The following is a 13,853-nucleotide window of genomic DNA, read 5'->3' on the forward strand; positions in this document are numbered from 1 at the left end:
CTGTCTCCTCAGAGTACTGGTTTGATAAAGATGGGCAACTTAGAAATTAGATGTATAAAATGGAGGGAGATAAAGGTATGAAGTGGCTGGTTTACATGCTTTCATAGGTGTGCTTATACTAAATAATAGGATGTAAACCAGGTTAACGTGTTTTCAGTTGTAAGCATGTTAGTTGTATTGTGTTAGGTCCAAGTATGACTTCATCATTGCCTTCATTTAGAGAATATATATGGTTTAAGATGTGTACGGGTGTCAAGTTGACAAAGGGTCAATTGTGATGGTTAAGGTTGTGTGTCAACCTGGCTTGGCCATGATTTTGAGTGGCGTGGCAGTAGGATATTGTTATTCCCAGTGATGAGACTGGATTGGTGTAATCACCTCCATGGTGGAATCTGCTGTGAACAGCTAATTAGTTGAAATGGAGTTGCCTTCGGGGTATGGCCTGCTTCCACTATATATGGAGAAGCTTTGGGAAAGGTCTCTAGCTTTTTGCTCATTTGGGGATCCTGCATTTGGTTTTCATTTCCAGTTCCTAGAATGGAACTAGTGGTCTCCTGTGTTGCCTGCCTATCTTGGGATTGTTGCCTTCATAGCCTTTGAGCCAATAATCAACCGTTTTACCCACCAATATTGATTCAGCAGCTGCGAAAGTCAGGAGAGGCCTCGAGCTAACTTCAGTGGGCCTAGAAGGCAAGCTGAAGCCCACGGTCCAGGGGCCTCCACCCAGCTCCTAGAGCCAGCACTCTGAACTCGGGACTTCTAGCTTAATCTTCGCCTAGAGCCACCACTCTCGATTCAGTCTTCTAGACTCCTAAAGTATAAGAGAATAAACTTCTGTTTGCTGAAGGCATCCACTTGTGGTATTTCTATTATAGCAGCACTAGAGTACTAAGACACCCCGTTTACCTGAAGCCCAAGCTTAAGGAGTATATCCAGGTAAGCAATCGCAAGACTTTATTAAAATGCTGTGTGCAGCTGGAAGTTTTAAATATTTGCTGAGTGGTTACAGACAACCTTCACTGGATGGGTGGAGGCATTTCCTTGCAGGATCAGCAAAGCTAAGAGAAGTTATAAAGGCATGCACTGATTCAAGAAATCACATCATGTTTTGACCTGCCTGCCAACACTGAGAATGGTAATGTGCCACATTTCATAGCACAGGTGATGCAGGAAGTTGCTCAAGCACTGGACATCACCTGGAAAATGAGGACTCTAATCAAGTGGGAAGTTTGAACAAATGAACCAAACTTTCAGGAAACAGCAAAATTTTGCCAAAAAGCAAAGTTAATACAGAGAGAAGCGTTGCTTATCACATTGCACCTAGAGATAAATTAAAGCTGAGTCCATTTAAGCTCCCGTTTGGCCAGCCCTTTTCCAGGAATCTTGAGCTGTCAAATGAAAATCAATGACATATATGTATATATTAGAAAATAGGAGGGTTTGTTCTTACGGAATAGAAAGGTTTGTGTGCTGTGCTTTCTTCTATTCAGATACTCCCAGTTATGGCAGAAATACCCCCTTAATGTTCCTGCTCATCATTTCCTTCTGGGAGAGCAAGTCTTAGGGACTTGGAAAGACAAACCCCTTCAATGGAAGTAGAAAGGGCCTTACACCATTCTTCTAACCAAGGAAACCACAGTGAAGTTAAAAGGAGTGAACCTTGGATTCATCACATCAGGCTGAAACAATGTACACAAGCCTTTCATTAAAGGAATACAGAGTGTTCTTTGGAGTTTCTCAAGGTTCTGCCCAATGAGATAGGGCAAGTAGAAATGTAACTTTTAAGAAAAGTCAGATAGCAAAGGGAGCTGTAGAAGCCAGAGGAAGGTCACCCACCACTGATTACCAGTTGCTACCCCAACAATAGCCTAAATCTAGGCCAGAAGTACTGTTCCACGCCGATCAGACTGGTGATTAGGTTCTCCTGAAAATCTGTAAAGCTGAGCCCCTTTGGGAAAAGTGGACCAGACCATTCAAGGTGCTGCTCAGCATTTCCACTGCAGTGAAGGTCAATGGTCTTAAAGCATGGATTCACCACACCAGAGTGAAGAAAGGCATCCTGCTGGACACCGAGGAACAAACTCTCCACAATTGTGAGAACTGGACCTGTGAAATAATTGTTTTCTAGGTATCCTCCTGCATGGACCAAATCCCACAAGGATTCTTAAGTCTATTAATTACTTTAACTTTACTGTTTTGTTTCTTATTTTTATACATTGTACTTAAGCAGGTTAGGTTGGTGTGGAAATGAGGTTTGTTTTAGTTTACGTGCCATTTTGATTTCTTTTTATCAAGGACACTGTTGGGATCAGAATGTTTTTCTTAAGTTGCCCAAGCTGTAGCTAATGCCACCAGTTTAACTATTATATTGATTTGATTTTCCCTTTTTGTATTATAGGATTAATGTCATGTTGCTGTCTACAATGCATGCCTTTTATTTCCTCCATAATACCAAAGCCAATCATCAAGACTTCAGTACAAGCTGCCATAATAAGGACCACCCATCCAGAGCCCCTAGAGCCTCAGGTACCATCGTTTCCAATTCCCCAACTCTTGGGAGTATCTACAATAAGATGGCCATCAGTTCCACCAACCTTGCCCCTAAACAGCAGGAAGAAGAGCAGTTGATGCCCATTATGTCCCCAGATTGAGGTATTTACAATTCAAGTCGGGGGACTGAAGCAGGGGATAACTGAAGCAGGCTTCCAGGCTTCTGTTGTTTTTTTTAAATCTAGTCAAGCCGAGCCGGTTTCGATTTAGCCTCCCCCATGCCCCTTGCTGAAGACTGGCGGTTCAAACCCACCAGCCACTCCTCGGAAGGAAGGTTGGGCAATCCTACTTCCGTCGTGATACTGCCTCGGAAACCCAAGGAGGGGTCGCTATGAGTTGGGGCCGACTCGACGGCACGTAACAACAACAACAACAACAACATGCCCCTTGCTTAGCCACTTTGTTAGTTTATCTTACAAGGAGATAGCAGACATTCCTGTAGACCAAGGATGAGGTGGTAACCAGCTCAGATCAGTTTTGACATGCACACCGGGAGAAACGGAGAAACAGAACAGTGTTGCTCCAAACCAACATTTTGCCCTCTCTGCCCCAATCAGCTAATGACAGGAAGTCACTCTAACTCACCCAGCATGCAAGCGCACTGTATTAAAAATTGATTGTCCCTTTAAACCAAGGTGAATGAAATTTCACCCATTCCCTAGCCAGTTTATGACCAAATTCCTGGAATGTATATGAATATGTATAACTTCCCCTTCCTGGAGCCCCATAAAAGCTGAAACCTAAGCCCCTACTCAGGGAGTCAAATTTGGGTACATTTTCCCTGGCTCCTACTAAGTGCTTAGCAATAAAGCAACTTTCTTTTTTCTTAAAACCTGATGTGTGCTGTTTCCTGGCCTTGCACTGTACCAGGCAGAGACCCACTTCAGGCCAGCTTCAACTTTATAGAAACCCCTGCAAGAGGTGTAGCCTAGTTCTTCACCTGGAACTTGTTTTGTCCAACAGAATACCATGGACGTAACAATGTATCACTTGCAAGCTGAGGCTTTTACTCACTCTCTGGGAACCCTATAATGTGAATAAAAGCCTAGACTTGCTGGGAGCTCTGGTGGTATAGTGCCTAAGGCATCTGAGGGCTAACCAGAAGGCTGGTGGTTCAAACCCACCAGCCACTCCTCGGAAGGAAGGCTGGGCAGTCCACTTCTCTAGTGATACCACCTCAGAAAACCAAGGAGGTATTGTTATGAGTCAGATCCAACTCCAGGGCAGTGAGTTCGGTTTTTCTGGTTAGTGTGATAAACATGAAGCAGAGAAGCCATCCTAGGTGAGACCATCTTGGGCCAGTTAGCTCTCTGGCAACCTAGTTACTAACTGCAGACGTATGAGTGAGCCCAGCAGCGCCTAGAAGAACCACCTAGCTGCACTCAGCCCAAACTGCCAACCTGCAGAATTGTCAACTAATATATAATTATTGTTTTAAGCTTCTAAAAGTTATACAGCAAAAGCTAACTAATATACAAGTCTTCTCTTTTGTGTGTATTTGCATAACCTTGTAAGATAACCTAAGGTATCTTCTTTTAAGGTCTGGGATGACAGCTAAATAGTCATGACAGAAATACTGGGACTCACCTCCTAAGATTTTTAGAGGAGACATTCTCCTTTCTTATGTTTGGCTGACTTTGCAGATTAACTATTGTTAACTAATTTATTAACTGGCTAAAAGTTTAAGTTATTAAGTATCTCCATTGAAAAACTAGGTCATGACTTTCAAATGTGAGAGTGAAATAAAATAGGTCATTTGTTGGTTATACTGACAACGAGTACAAAAATGTTGATGAGACTCACTTGTTCCAGCTCGAGGGGAATGAGAAGCATCTGGAACTGGAGAATGTAGTGATGGGTTAGCTGGCGACATTCCAGGCATGCGTGTTGCTGGTGAGGGGCCAGACACTTGAGGAGATCCTGGCCAGTTCCCTGCTCGTCCACTTGGTGACACCATTGTGTATGGAGAACTAGGGTCAAGCGTTCCTGTAAAAATGTAAACCAGCGTTTTTCAAAACCTGTCATTTAAGCAATGGAAAAATTTAAATCCTTATATGGTGATAATTTTATTTTTTCTTTCAGTAAGCTGGTATTTCACTAAAGCATGGTGCTTCTTAATATTCCCCAACTGAATCTCTATTTCGTGCAGTCTATATTCTTTTTAATGATAGAAGAATTGGAAAAATGGACTCAAGAAGGATAACATTTCGCTACATACAAGTTTCAACATGAGTAATAGGTAACAACCTATTTTATGCTGTGCAACAACCTACTACTATATGATGGAAAATAATAAGCAGAAAATTTCAACACTCCCTTGAAGGCAGAAATCTTACACATTTCCACCAACCCTCACAATTGTTATTTTCATTCTACTCAGAGAAGGCTGAGAAAAAGGAAAATTTTCATTTTTCTTTATTTAGTAAAGGCTACACTGACTATGAACCAAGGATCAAATTTTGAAAGCAGCAATTCCCCAAACAATTTGATACTTAAATTTCATCCTGCAGAGACCCTCAACGTATTACTTACATCCTTTATAGCCAAATGACAAACTGAGAAGATAATTCTACCAATTATCAGAGTAAACAGTCCTTATAAAAAGAACTCTAACAAAACCAGTAAGAAAAGGAAGAACATCACAACAAAAACAGAGGCAAAGGATATAAACTGGCAGGCACAAAATAAGAAACACCAAAGATCAAGGAACAACAAAAAAGGCTCAGCTTCATTATTAATCAAATAAATACACAAAAAACAAGATACTATTTTTCACCTATCAAAATGGCTGAGACTTTTAAAAATAATACCCAGTGTTGGCAAGGATGCAGGAAAACAGACACTCCTGTATGATGCTAGAGGAAACTAGTACACAGTCTTTCAGGTGAGCAATTTGCAATATGCTTTGAAAGCTTTAGAATTTCTCAAACCCTTTGAAACTCAGCAATTCCACGTCTAGGAACTTACCTAAGGAAATAATCATGGATGTGAGCAGAGATGGCACCATTTTTAATTGTGAAAAAAATGGTAACATTCTAAACGTATAATGGGAGAAAAGTTAAATTATGGTATACCCAGAAAAAGGAATACAATGAAGCTATTAGTATGAAGATGTAGAGTTTTTATTGACAGAAATGTCCCTGCAACTATTAAATTGTAAAAGGCAAAATTACAGATACTACATGGCTGTAAAAAAATGAAGTTTTTTATGTTCTGATATTACATGATATTCATGATATATTAAGTGAAAAAGGTGCATCGTGTGCTACCATGTGTGTAAAAGAGGAAAAGAGCACTGCACTTCCTTGTATGTGCATAAAACATCTCTGCAAGAATACATAAGAAATTAATCACACTGAATACCTCTGGGAAGAGGAACTAGGTGGTAGGTGGAATAGAAAGGAAACTTTTCATTGTCTTTAATTCTGTCTCTATTTGAACAATTTAAAATAGAATTTTGGAATTGAAAAGTTAAGAAATTTAAGTTTCAAAACAATGCATACAGTAGGGTCCCCATTTTCTTTGGAGAGGTGGGAATGTTTGAGGGGGGGGACAGGCAGACGGGTAGAGAGCAAGAGATGTGAGCAGGTAGGCAAGCAGAGAGTATGTAAAGGGGAGCAAGGCAGAGTGAGCAAGACAGTGTAAGCGAGCAAGGAGAGACAGAGACTGAGGGATGGAGACAGGCAAAAACAGAGAGATTCCAGAGCAGAGACAGACTAACTGGTGGTTATCTCTGCCTGGTGGCATTAGGGAAGATTTCTTTCTGCTTGAGCAATCCTTTGGTTATTTCCCCAATAAGCGTGCTAATTTTACAATAAGGAAATAATTTATTTCAGAAAAACTACTTTCACATCATGCTTTAAATGCTACAGAGATTGCCATGTATGGACTCACCATGTGGACTAGCAAAACTGGCCCCTGGTCCTATTGAGATTCCATGCGAGGATGGGGGAGGAGTTGGAACAAATGATGCTGGTGATGGGGCTCTCAAAGCCCCACTGGGGGAGCTGGCAGCATGCAGATTTCCTAATGAAGGAAAATAATTATAGATGATCTTGCAGGACACGTTTTATGTTCTCTTCAAGGACCCCAAGTTAAGAATCTCTCCACATACTAAAGAAACAGGTAGTAACGCTCATATATAGTGCAAAGAAAATCTGGAAAGATTTCATCATCAAAAAAAGAGATCAATTCCATGGGCCCACATTCCAGCTCGTGTTGATTCTTTTCCCCCATACGCAGTGTACTTTTTAGTCATTCGCTCACTCATTCAGCAAGTAGACACAGACACCAGCTTCACACGAAGCACTGTTCTAGGCAATGGGGATACTTACATTCTAGTGGAATAAGAAAGACAAACGAACAAATACATGTCAGTGCTATGGAGAAAAATAGAGCAAGGAAAGCAGGAGAGGAGAAGGGTACTATATAGTGGTGGAGGTGGGTGCTACTATTTATATACATAAAGCAATCAGAGAAGACTTCTCTAAAGAGACATTTGAGCTGAGATGAAATTTAGGGTGAGGAATGAGAATATCCAGATATCCAGGGCATAAGATATTCCAGGAAAACAAAGATAGAAGCCAGTATAAATAACAGGGAGAAAGCCAGTGTGGCTAGAATTGAGTGAGCAATGCAGAGGCTGAACGAGACTACTCTGAGGACTTGGGATTTACTCTGGATGAGAAAGGCAGGCACTGCAGAGTTTGGAGTGAGGAGTCGTGGAATCAACTTACGAGTCAAAAGGCGCACTCCAGCTGCTGTGTGAAAAGACTACAGGGTATGGGCAGCAGCAGGGAGAGGCAAGGCAGTTAGAACCAACCTTAATAATCTAGGTGAAGGATGATCAGTGGCTTGGGCAAGAGTGACAAAAGTTGAGGTGGTGAAAAGTGGTTAGATTCTAGATAGATTCTGAGGATAGAGTATTTGTAACTATGGGCTGTGGAAGAAGAGAGTCCAGGGTGACTCTAACAGTTCTGGCCCAAACTGTAGAAAGGAAGGAGCTGCCACTTGCGGTGGGGTGTTTGTAGGAGGCGCATCACCGGGGATGGGTGGAGGGAATCAGGAGATTAGTCTTGGTGTGCTGATATATAGCTGGAAATACAGGACTAGAATTCAGGGGGGAGGTCTACACTGGAGATATTAAAACTGGGAGTCATGAGCTTAAAGATGGTATTTAAAGCCAAAGGACTAGTTTTAATTTAGGTTATGGAAGCGTAAACTGTGACTACCATAACAGAGTGGGGAGAAAATAAAAAAACACTGTGTTAAAATAACCATCAATACCAGCAGGTTTGAAATTCTGTACTATGACGGTACAGTGCCTAAAGCATTTGACAGCTAACCAGAAGGTTGCCAATTCAAACCCACCAGCCACTCCGTGGAAAGAAGACAGGACAATCTACTTCCATAAAGATTTACCTCCTCGGAAACCCAATGGGAGTCGCTATGAGTCGGAAACCAACTCAATGGCAGTGGGTTTGTGGGTTTTTTTTTTTTTGTATATGAGGTAATTTCTTATTTTTTATATTCTACAATACCTAATACAGTGCCTTACATTCAGTAACTATGTTGATCAAGCTGATGAACCTTTAAGTGTTATGTTTAAGTATTCCTTATGTGACCCAGGTAAGTGACTTAACTTTTCCATTTCTCAAGTTTTCCTCTATAAGATAGAGACAATAATAGCATGTACTCCACAGGTTTGCTGTGAGGATTAAGGGGTAAAGTGCTTAGAACAGGGCATGGTACACAGTAAGCACTAAATACCTATTTGCTGCTATAATTACTTCAAATAACTATTTTCCCTTCCTTCTACAAAAAATCATTGTCAACTCATATTCTCGAAACACACTCCCCTTGAGTTCTATGACCCTGTTTCTCTTGTTTTCCTCCTTGCTCCCTAGCTGCTCCTTCTCAAGCTCCAGGTCAGTTAACCGCTGGCACCCTTAAGGGGCTACACTCACTCAGAGCTTCAGTAGTCTAGGTATGATAATGACTTCCAAGCCTTCATCTATGGTCCAACTCTATCTGATGATCTATCTGTAGGCCTCAACACATCAGACTGGCTAGCTAGTGGCTTGAAAATTAAACTAATTCAATGGAACTCACCTTCTTCCCTGCAAAATCTGCTGCCCTACTACTCTAGCCCTTCTCAGTTATGCTAATTTAACCCTGACCTTCCCCTACTAAAACTCAACAATAGCTCCCCATCACTCAGACAATAAAGTCCCAAACCACTGATAGAGCCCTGTCTTTCTCCCCTGGTTCTTCTTGTTCCAGCCATTAGGGACTATCCATCCACAGTCCTCTGGTCTTAGGCTTTACATACCCTGCACACTCTGCCCACAGTACCCTCCTCCCTCCAGACCCCCTGTACCCTCTAATCTACCTTTCAAGTCTCAGCTTAACCAATGTGTGTAGTGGGGAGGGAAGGATGAGGCAGACAGCAAGAAAGGCATCTCCAGGCAAGAACCTCCCTGCTGACTGCTCTTCAGTAGCCTAAGTGGCTTCTTCTGTAGCATTCACCACACTTGGTATTTCAGATGCAGACTGGTTCCAAAACTACGAGTATAAACAGGAAGCCCTCCTTCCCACCCCAAAAAGGCAGAAAAGGAAATCTAAAGTGAGGATCAATTTATTATTAAAAATTAATAATAAACAATAAATTTATTATTAAAAAACCATGTTATGTAGTCATTCGAAGGAGCTCTGGTGGCGAAGTGCCTAAAGCACTTGACTGCTAACCAGAAGGCTGGCGGTTCAAAACCACCAGCCACTCCTCGGAAGGAAGGCTGGGCAACCTACTTCCTAGTGATATCGCCTTGGAAACCCAAGGAGGGGTTGTTATGAGTTGGATCAGACTCGACGGCAGCAAGTTTGGTTTGTTTTTTTTGTAGTCATTGGAAGAGCAACCTGAGTGGATCTTGTGTGGGGGTGAGGTCTGCCAGTTATGGATGTGGAGCAGTGCGATCCAGACCACAAAGCCGCTTATAATGAGCTGATCAAAACTCCCCTTATCAGAGGTGTTTGTCATGTGCCAGACCCCATACTAAAGACTTCATGTAGATTATTTCATTAAATTCTCACACCTCTAAGCAATTTTATTAATGTGGTTAGCTGGTTACCAAGTGATGTCTTCTATCTTCCTTCCATCTGCAGGTTATCAAGGTTCTACTGTCAATGTAAATTTCATATACATACACACACACACATACATACGTATAGTTTATTTTATTTTATAAAGGAAAAAATTATGCACAACAGATTCTGATTTCAATGTGAAAACTTCCAAGGGAATGTACTTGCTGTTTGCCATTTAATGATCAGTTTTATATAACATGATTTTCTTATTTTCCAATAAGCCCAAATATCTTTGATTGGTACACAATTACTTAATGCATTTTTGGCTGATTAGACTGCTGCATTCATATTAAATGAGCCGTTTTTTACTATATATATACTTCAAAACACTTTAATTTCTTATACCTTATATCCCATATTATATTTTATATACCAAAACTTTTAAAAATACCATGTGCTCTGCCTGGTGTAACCACTGAGACTATGGCCCCTAGCTGCCCTTCAGGTCTGGAATTGAACCCACAACTGTGGTTTCTAGCCAAACAAAGTACAGGCATGTGAGTTAAACATTTACCTCAAGTAGACACACGCCCTGGAGAGAACAATCATGGGAGAAGGAAGGGCTGCTTATGCACAGGGAGATAGCTCAGGGTACAGAAGAGTATGAAGGGATGGACACTGGGAGGAGGTAACTATGGGGAGGAAGTGGGAGGGGAGCTGCTGCTTTGTAAATTTTGGTCAATGACATGAGACAAAGTATATGTGAACTGCTGTATGAAAAGTGAATTTACTCTGTAAATCTTCACCCAAATCCTAATAATAAAAAAAAAAAAAAAAAACCTAAAAAAAAAAAAAAAAAAAAAAAACCATGTGCTCTGGAAATATTAACGTGGAGTAGGTTAGGAACAGGACCTGGCAGGTACCCAGAAATTTCATCCCTGTCTTCCTTACTAGGAAAACTTGCAGGGCTGGAACCTGACTCACTGCTGAGTCCCTGGCACCATGCAACATCTGGCACAGAGCAAATGCTCAAGAGGTACCACTGAACTGTTCAGTTAAAAGTAAAAATTTGGCATGCTTAAGTAACCTTACAGGGTATTTCACAGGGTTGCTGACAGAGCCATTTCGCCTGGACAAGATGGATGTATACTGCCTAACTCCAGGGGGCACCATTCACATGTACTGGGGCTGACAAACTTTTTCTGTTAGAGATCATTATAGCAGGAAAAGAGCTATAGACAATACATAAATGAGTCTGGCTATGTCTGAATAAAACTTTATTTGTAAAAGCAGGCGGCACAGGACACAGTAACTGACCTCTGGCATAAATCATGTGATTAGCATGCCCTGAAGTGTCATGTGGCTGGCCCTTGGTGAGAACACCTCCACTTAATTCAAACTTTTAAATAGTGCTTCCAAACCATCAACAAAGATTTCACAACCTGGCCACAGTGAATGAACAGCAAATAGACATACACTAAAAACACAGTTCTCTCTGAAGCCTAAGACTAACATGTACAGTGCTTTTATACATATATGTAGGATTGGAATGTTGAACTTGACAAGAGAATAAGTAATAGCTTACCTGGGGACTGTGTGTGCATCATAGAGGGAGACTGATTAACTGTGCTGTGGTAAGATGTAGGGGGTGAAGTAAGAGGATAAGCACCTGATGATCCTGGCTGCTTTGGAAATGGCTGAAAATAAGAAAATTAAATGTTGATAAGATAGCTAACTGCATATAGTAAGACAGTGTGGTTTTGCCCAATTATAGATATAATGTTAACACTACACGTCATTGGTCACCAAATAGAAAACATAAGATATGAAAATGTGCAAAAAACACATCTATAATACAAGTCTGAAAAAATTAATAAAATACTTTTAGAACACACACATCCTCACTCCTGCTTTGCAACACCATTGCTTATATCTCTCAAGATATTTTTTTCTCACTTCCTTACATTTTGTTGATTCTAAGAAATGTTTTTACACATTTTAGTATTTCTGAAATCAGGGTGTATCTTTCAAGTGATGGCCTATCAGTTTAACTGACAGTGTCTTAACAGTACATAAAAAATGGTGCATCTTGTATATCAAGGAACCTTAGAGTCAAAGAAATATGGTAGGTAGTTCAATCTGTCTTCTAGTCACTGTCTACCCTAACTCTACTAATAAAAAACCTAAGATGGTCTAATTATTATTCTTTTTAATTGAGGTGTGACTCACATATAGTAAAGTACACAAATTTTAAGTGTATGGCTTGATGAATTTTTACAAATGTAACTACCACACAGATCAAGACAAAGACCATCATCAGTGCTCCACAGGTCTGCCTCATATACCTTCGAAGTCTTTACAGCCTCCTCAAAGGGAAGAACCATCCTGACTTACATCACTCAACCTTAGTTTAGCCCACTTTTTGCATTTCATGTAAATACTGAATGTACTCTTCAGGGCCTGGCTTCTTTGGTTCATTATTACGTCAGTGAAATTCACACATGCTGCTGTGTATACCACTCTAAAATATTCCATAGTGTGCATATATCCCAATTTATTCATCCATTGTACTACTGAGAGATATTTAGGTTGTTTACAGTAATATTGATAAATAATGCTGATATAAATATTCTTTTGTGATTTTTGATGTGTTTTTATTGGCTTTATGCCTAAGAGTTTAACTGCTAAATTACAGGTATACTTAATATTTAGCTTTAGCATTGTAGAATACCATCAAACACTATGCAAAGTGGATATATCATTTTGTCGTTGTTGTTGTTAGGTGCCGTCAAGTCAGACCCAACTCATAGCAACCTTTCCTTGGGTTTCTGAGGCAGTACCGCCATGGAAGTAGATTGCCCAACCTTCCTTCTGAGGAGTGGCTCCTCTACTAGTAAATGAAAAGGAGTTCTGGTGGTGTAGTGGTTAAGACATTTGGCTGCTAACCAAAAGGTTGGCAGTTCGAACCCACCAGTCACTCTGCAGAAGAAAGATGAGGTAGTCTGCTTCTGTAAAGATTTACAGCTCTGGCAATTCAATGGGGTTGCTATGAGTCGGAATCCACTTGATGGCAGTTGAGTTTGGTTTGATTTGAGTAGTAAATGAGGGTTTCAGTTGCTCCTAATACCAAATGTTGACAAGGATTATCAGTTTTTTCTTAAGCCAGTTTGTGGGTATGGAGTTGTATTTCACTGTGGTTTCTATTTGGATTTCTATGATGCCAAATGATGTTGAATATCATCTTTTGTGGAATGCCTTGAATCTTTTATCCATTTTAAAAACTAAGTTGTGTTTGTTTGTTTTAATTGCTTTTTACTATTCTATTGTAAGAAATTATAGACTCCAGGCTCTCTAATGCACAAGCTACAAAAGCATGTATTTGACTATGTCATTTTATCCAATACTGCAGAATGTACATTTCTTTCTGGAAATTTAAGCTACATGACCTTATTAAAATTACGATATTCCCAAGCTTGGATGTATTCTTTTATTTCTCATGGACTAAAATTATGCACTATAAAAGAAAAACTACCTACAGGCACTGAGGAAGAGGAAGACATAGAGAGGTTCATGGGAGGTACAGACAACAAAGCTGAACCCTTTTGCACATACAGTACTGCATTGTCAGTGAAGGGAAACATTGATATACGGGTAGATAGATGGGTGAACAGGCTGAACTATTAGGTATGTCTATGCTGGGGGCAGTGTCCCTATGACCATGTATAGGGTTGGCAGACAATGTTTCTACGAGTGTATCAGTATGTTCTATAAGAATTCCCAGATATATAGTAAAGCTGACAAGAGACAAGGTTGTAGTCACATTTTAGCCACAGCCAGATACCCAAAGGGAATGAATAGTTGGACCTGTGGGCTTGGGACCATAATCGCAAGTGACATCAAGTTCAATTGGCATAACGTATTATACAAAAACATTGTTCCACATCCTACTTTGGTGAGTAGCGACTGGGATCTTAAAAGGTTGCAAGCAGCCGTCTAGATGCAACAATGGTTCTCTCCTCGTCCAGAACAAAGAAGAATAAAGAAAACCAAAGACACATGGAAACAATTACTCCAAGTGACTAGTACACCATGCGATTCTCAGCCTATAGGGCTATGATACTAGAAGAACTAGATGGTGCCTGGCTACCAATGTCAACCATTTGGAGAGGGATCTATGTAGGAGATCCTGGATATAGAGGGAGAACAATGTGGAACAAAAC

General features: G+C 40.6%; 1 protein-coding gene across 1 annotated transcript in view; it reads right to left on the minus strand.

Moving 5' to 3' along the window:
* Nucleotides 1-13,853, minus strand: part of MED14 (mediator complex subunit 14) — a 109,403-nt gene that overhangs the window by 36,874 nt on the left and 58,676 nt on the right. The window contains exons 23-25 of the mRNA XM_007952495.1: nucleotides 11,219-11,330; nucleotides 6,445-6,576; nucleotides 4,354-4,536 (exon numbers count right to left, since the gene is read on the minus strand). Of these exons, the coding sequence (XP_007950686.1) occupies nucleotides 4,354-4,536; nucleotides 6,445-6,576; nucleotides 11,219-11,330 (427 nt within the window). The remainder of the gene's footprint in view (nucleotides 1-4,353; nucleotides 4,537-6,444; nucleotides 6,577-11,218; nucleotides 11,331-13,853) is intronic.

This window comes from Orycteropus afer, unplaced genomic scaffold (assembly GCF_000298275.1).
Source record: "Orycteropus afer afer isolate SDZICR_OR568_19922 unplaced genomic scaffold, OryAfe1.0 scaffold00341, whole genome shotgun sequence".
Classification (NCBI taxonomy): domain Eukaryota; kingdom Metazoa; phylum Chordata; class Mammalia; order Tubulidentata; family Orycteropodidae; genus Orycteropus; species Orycteropus afer.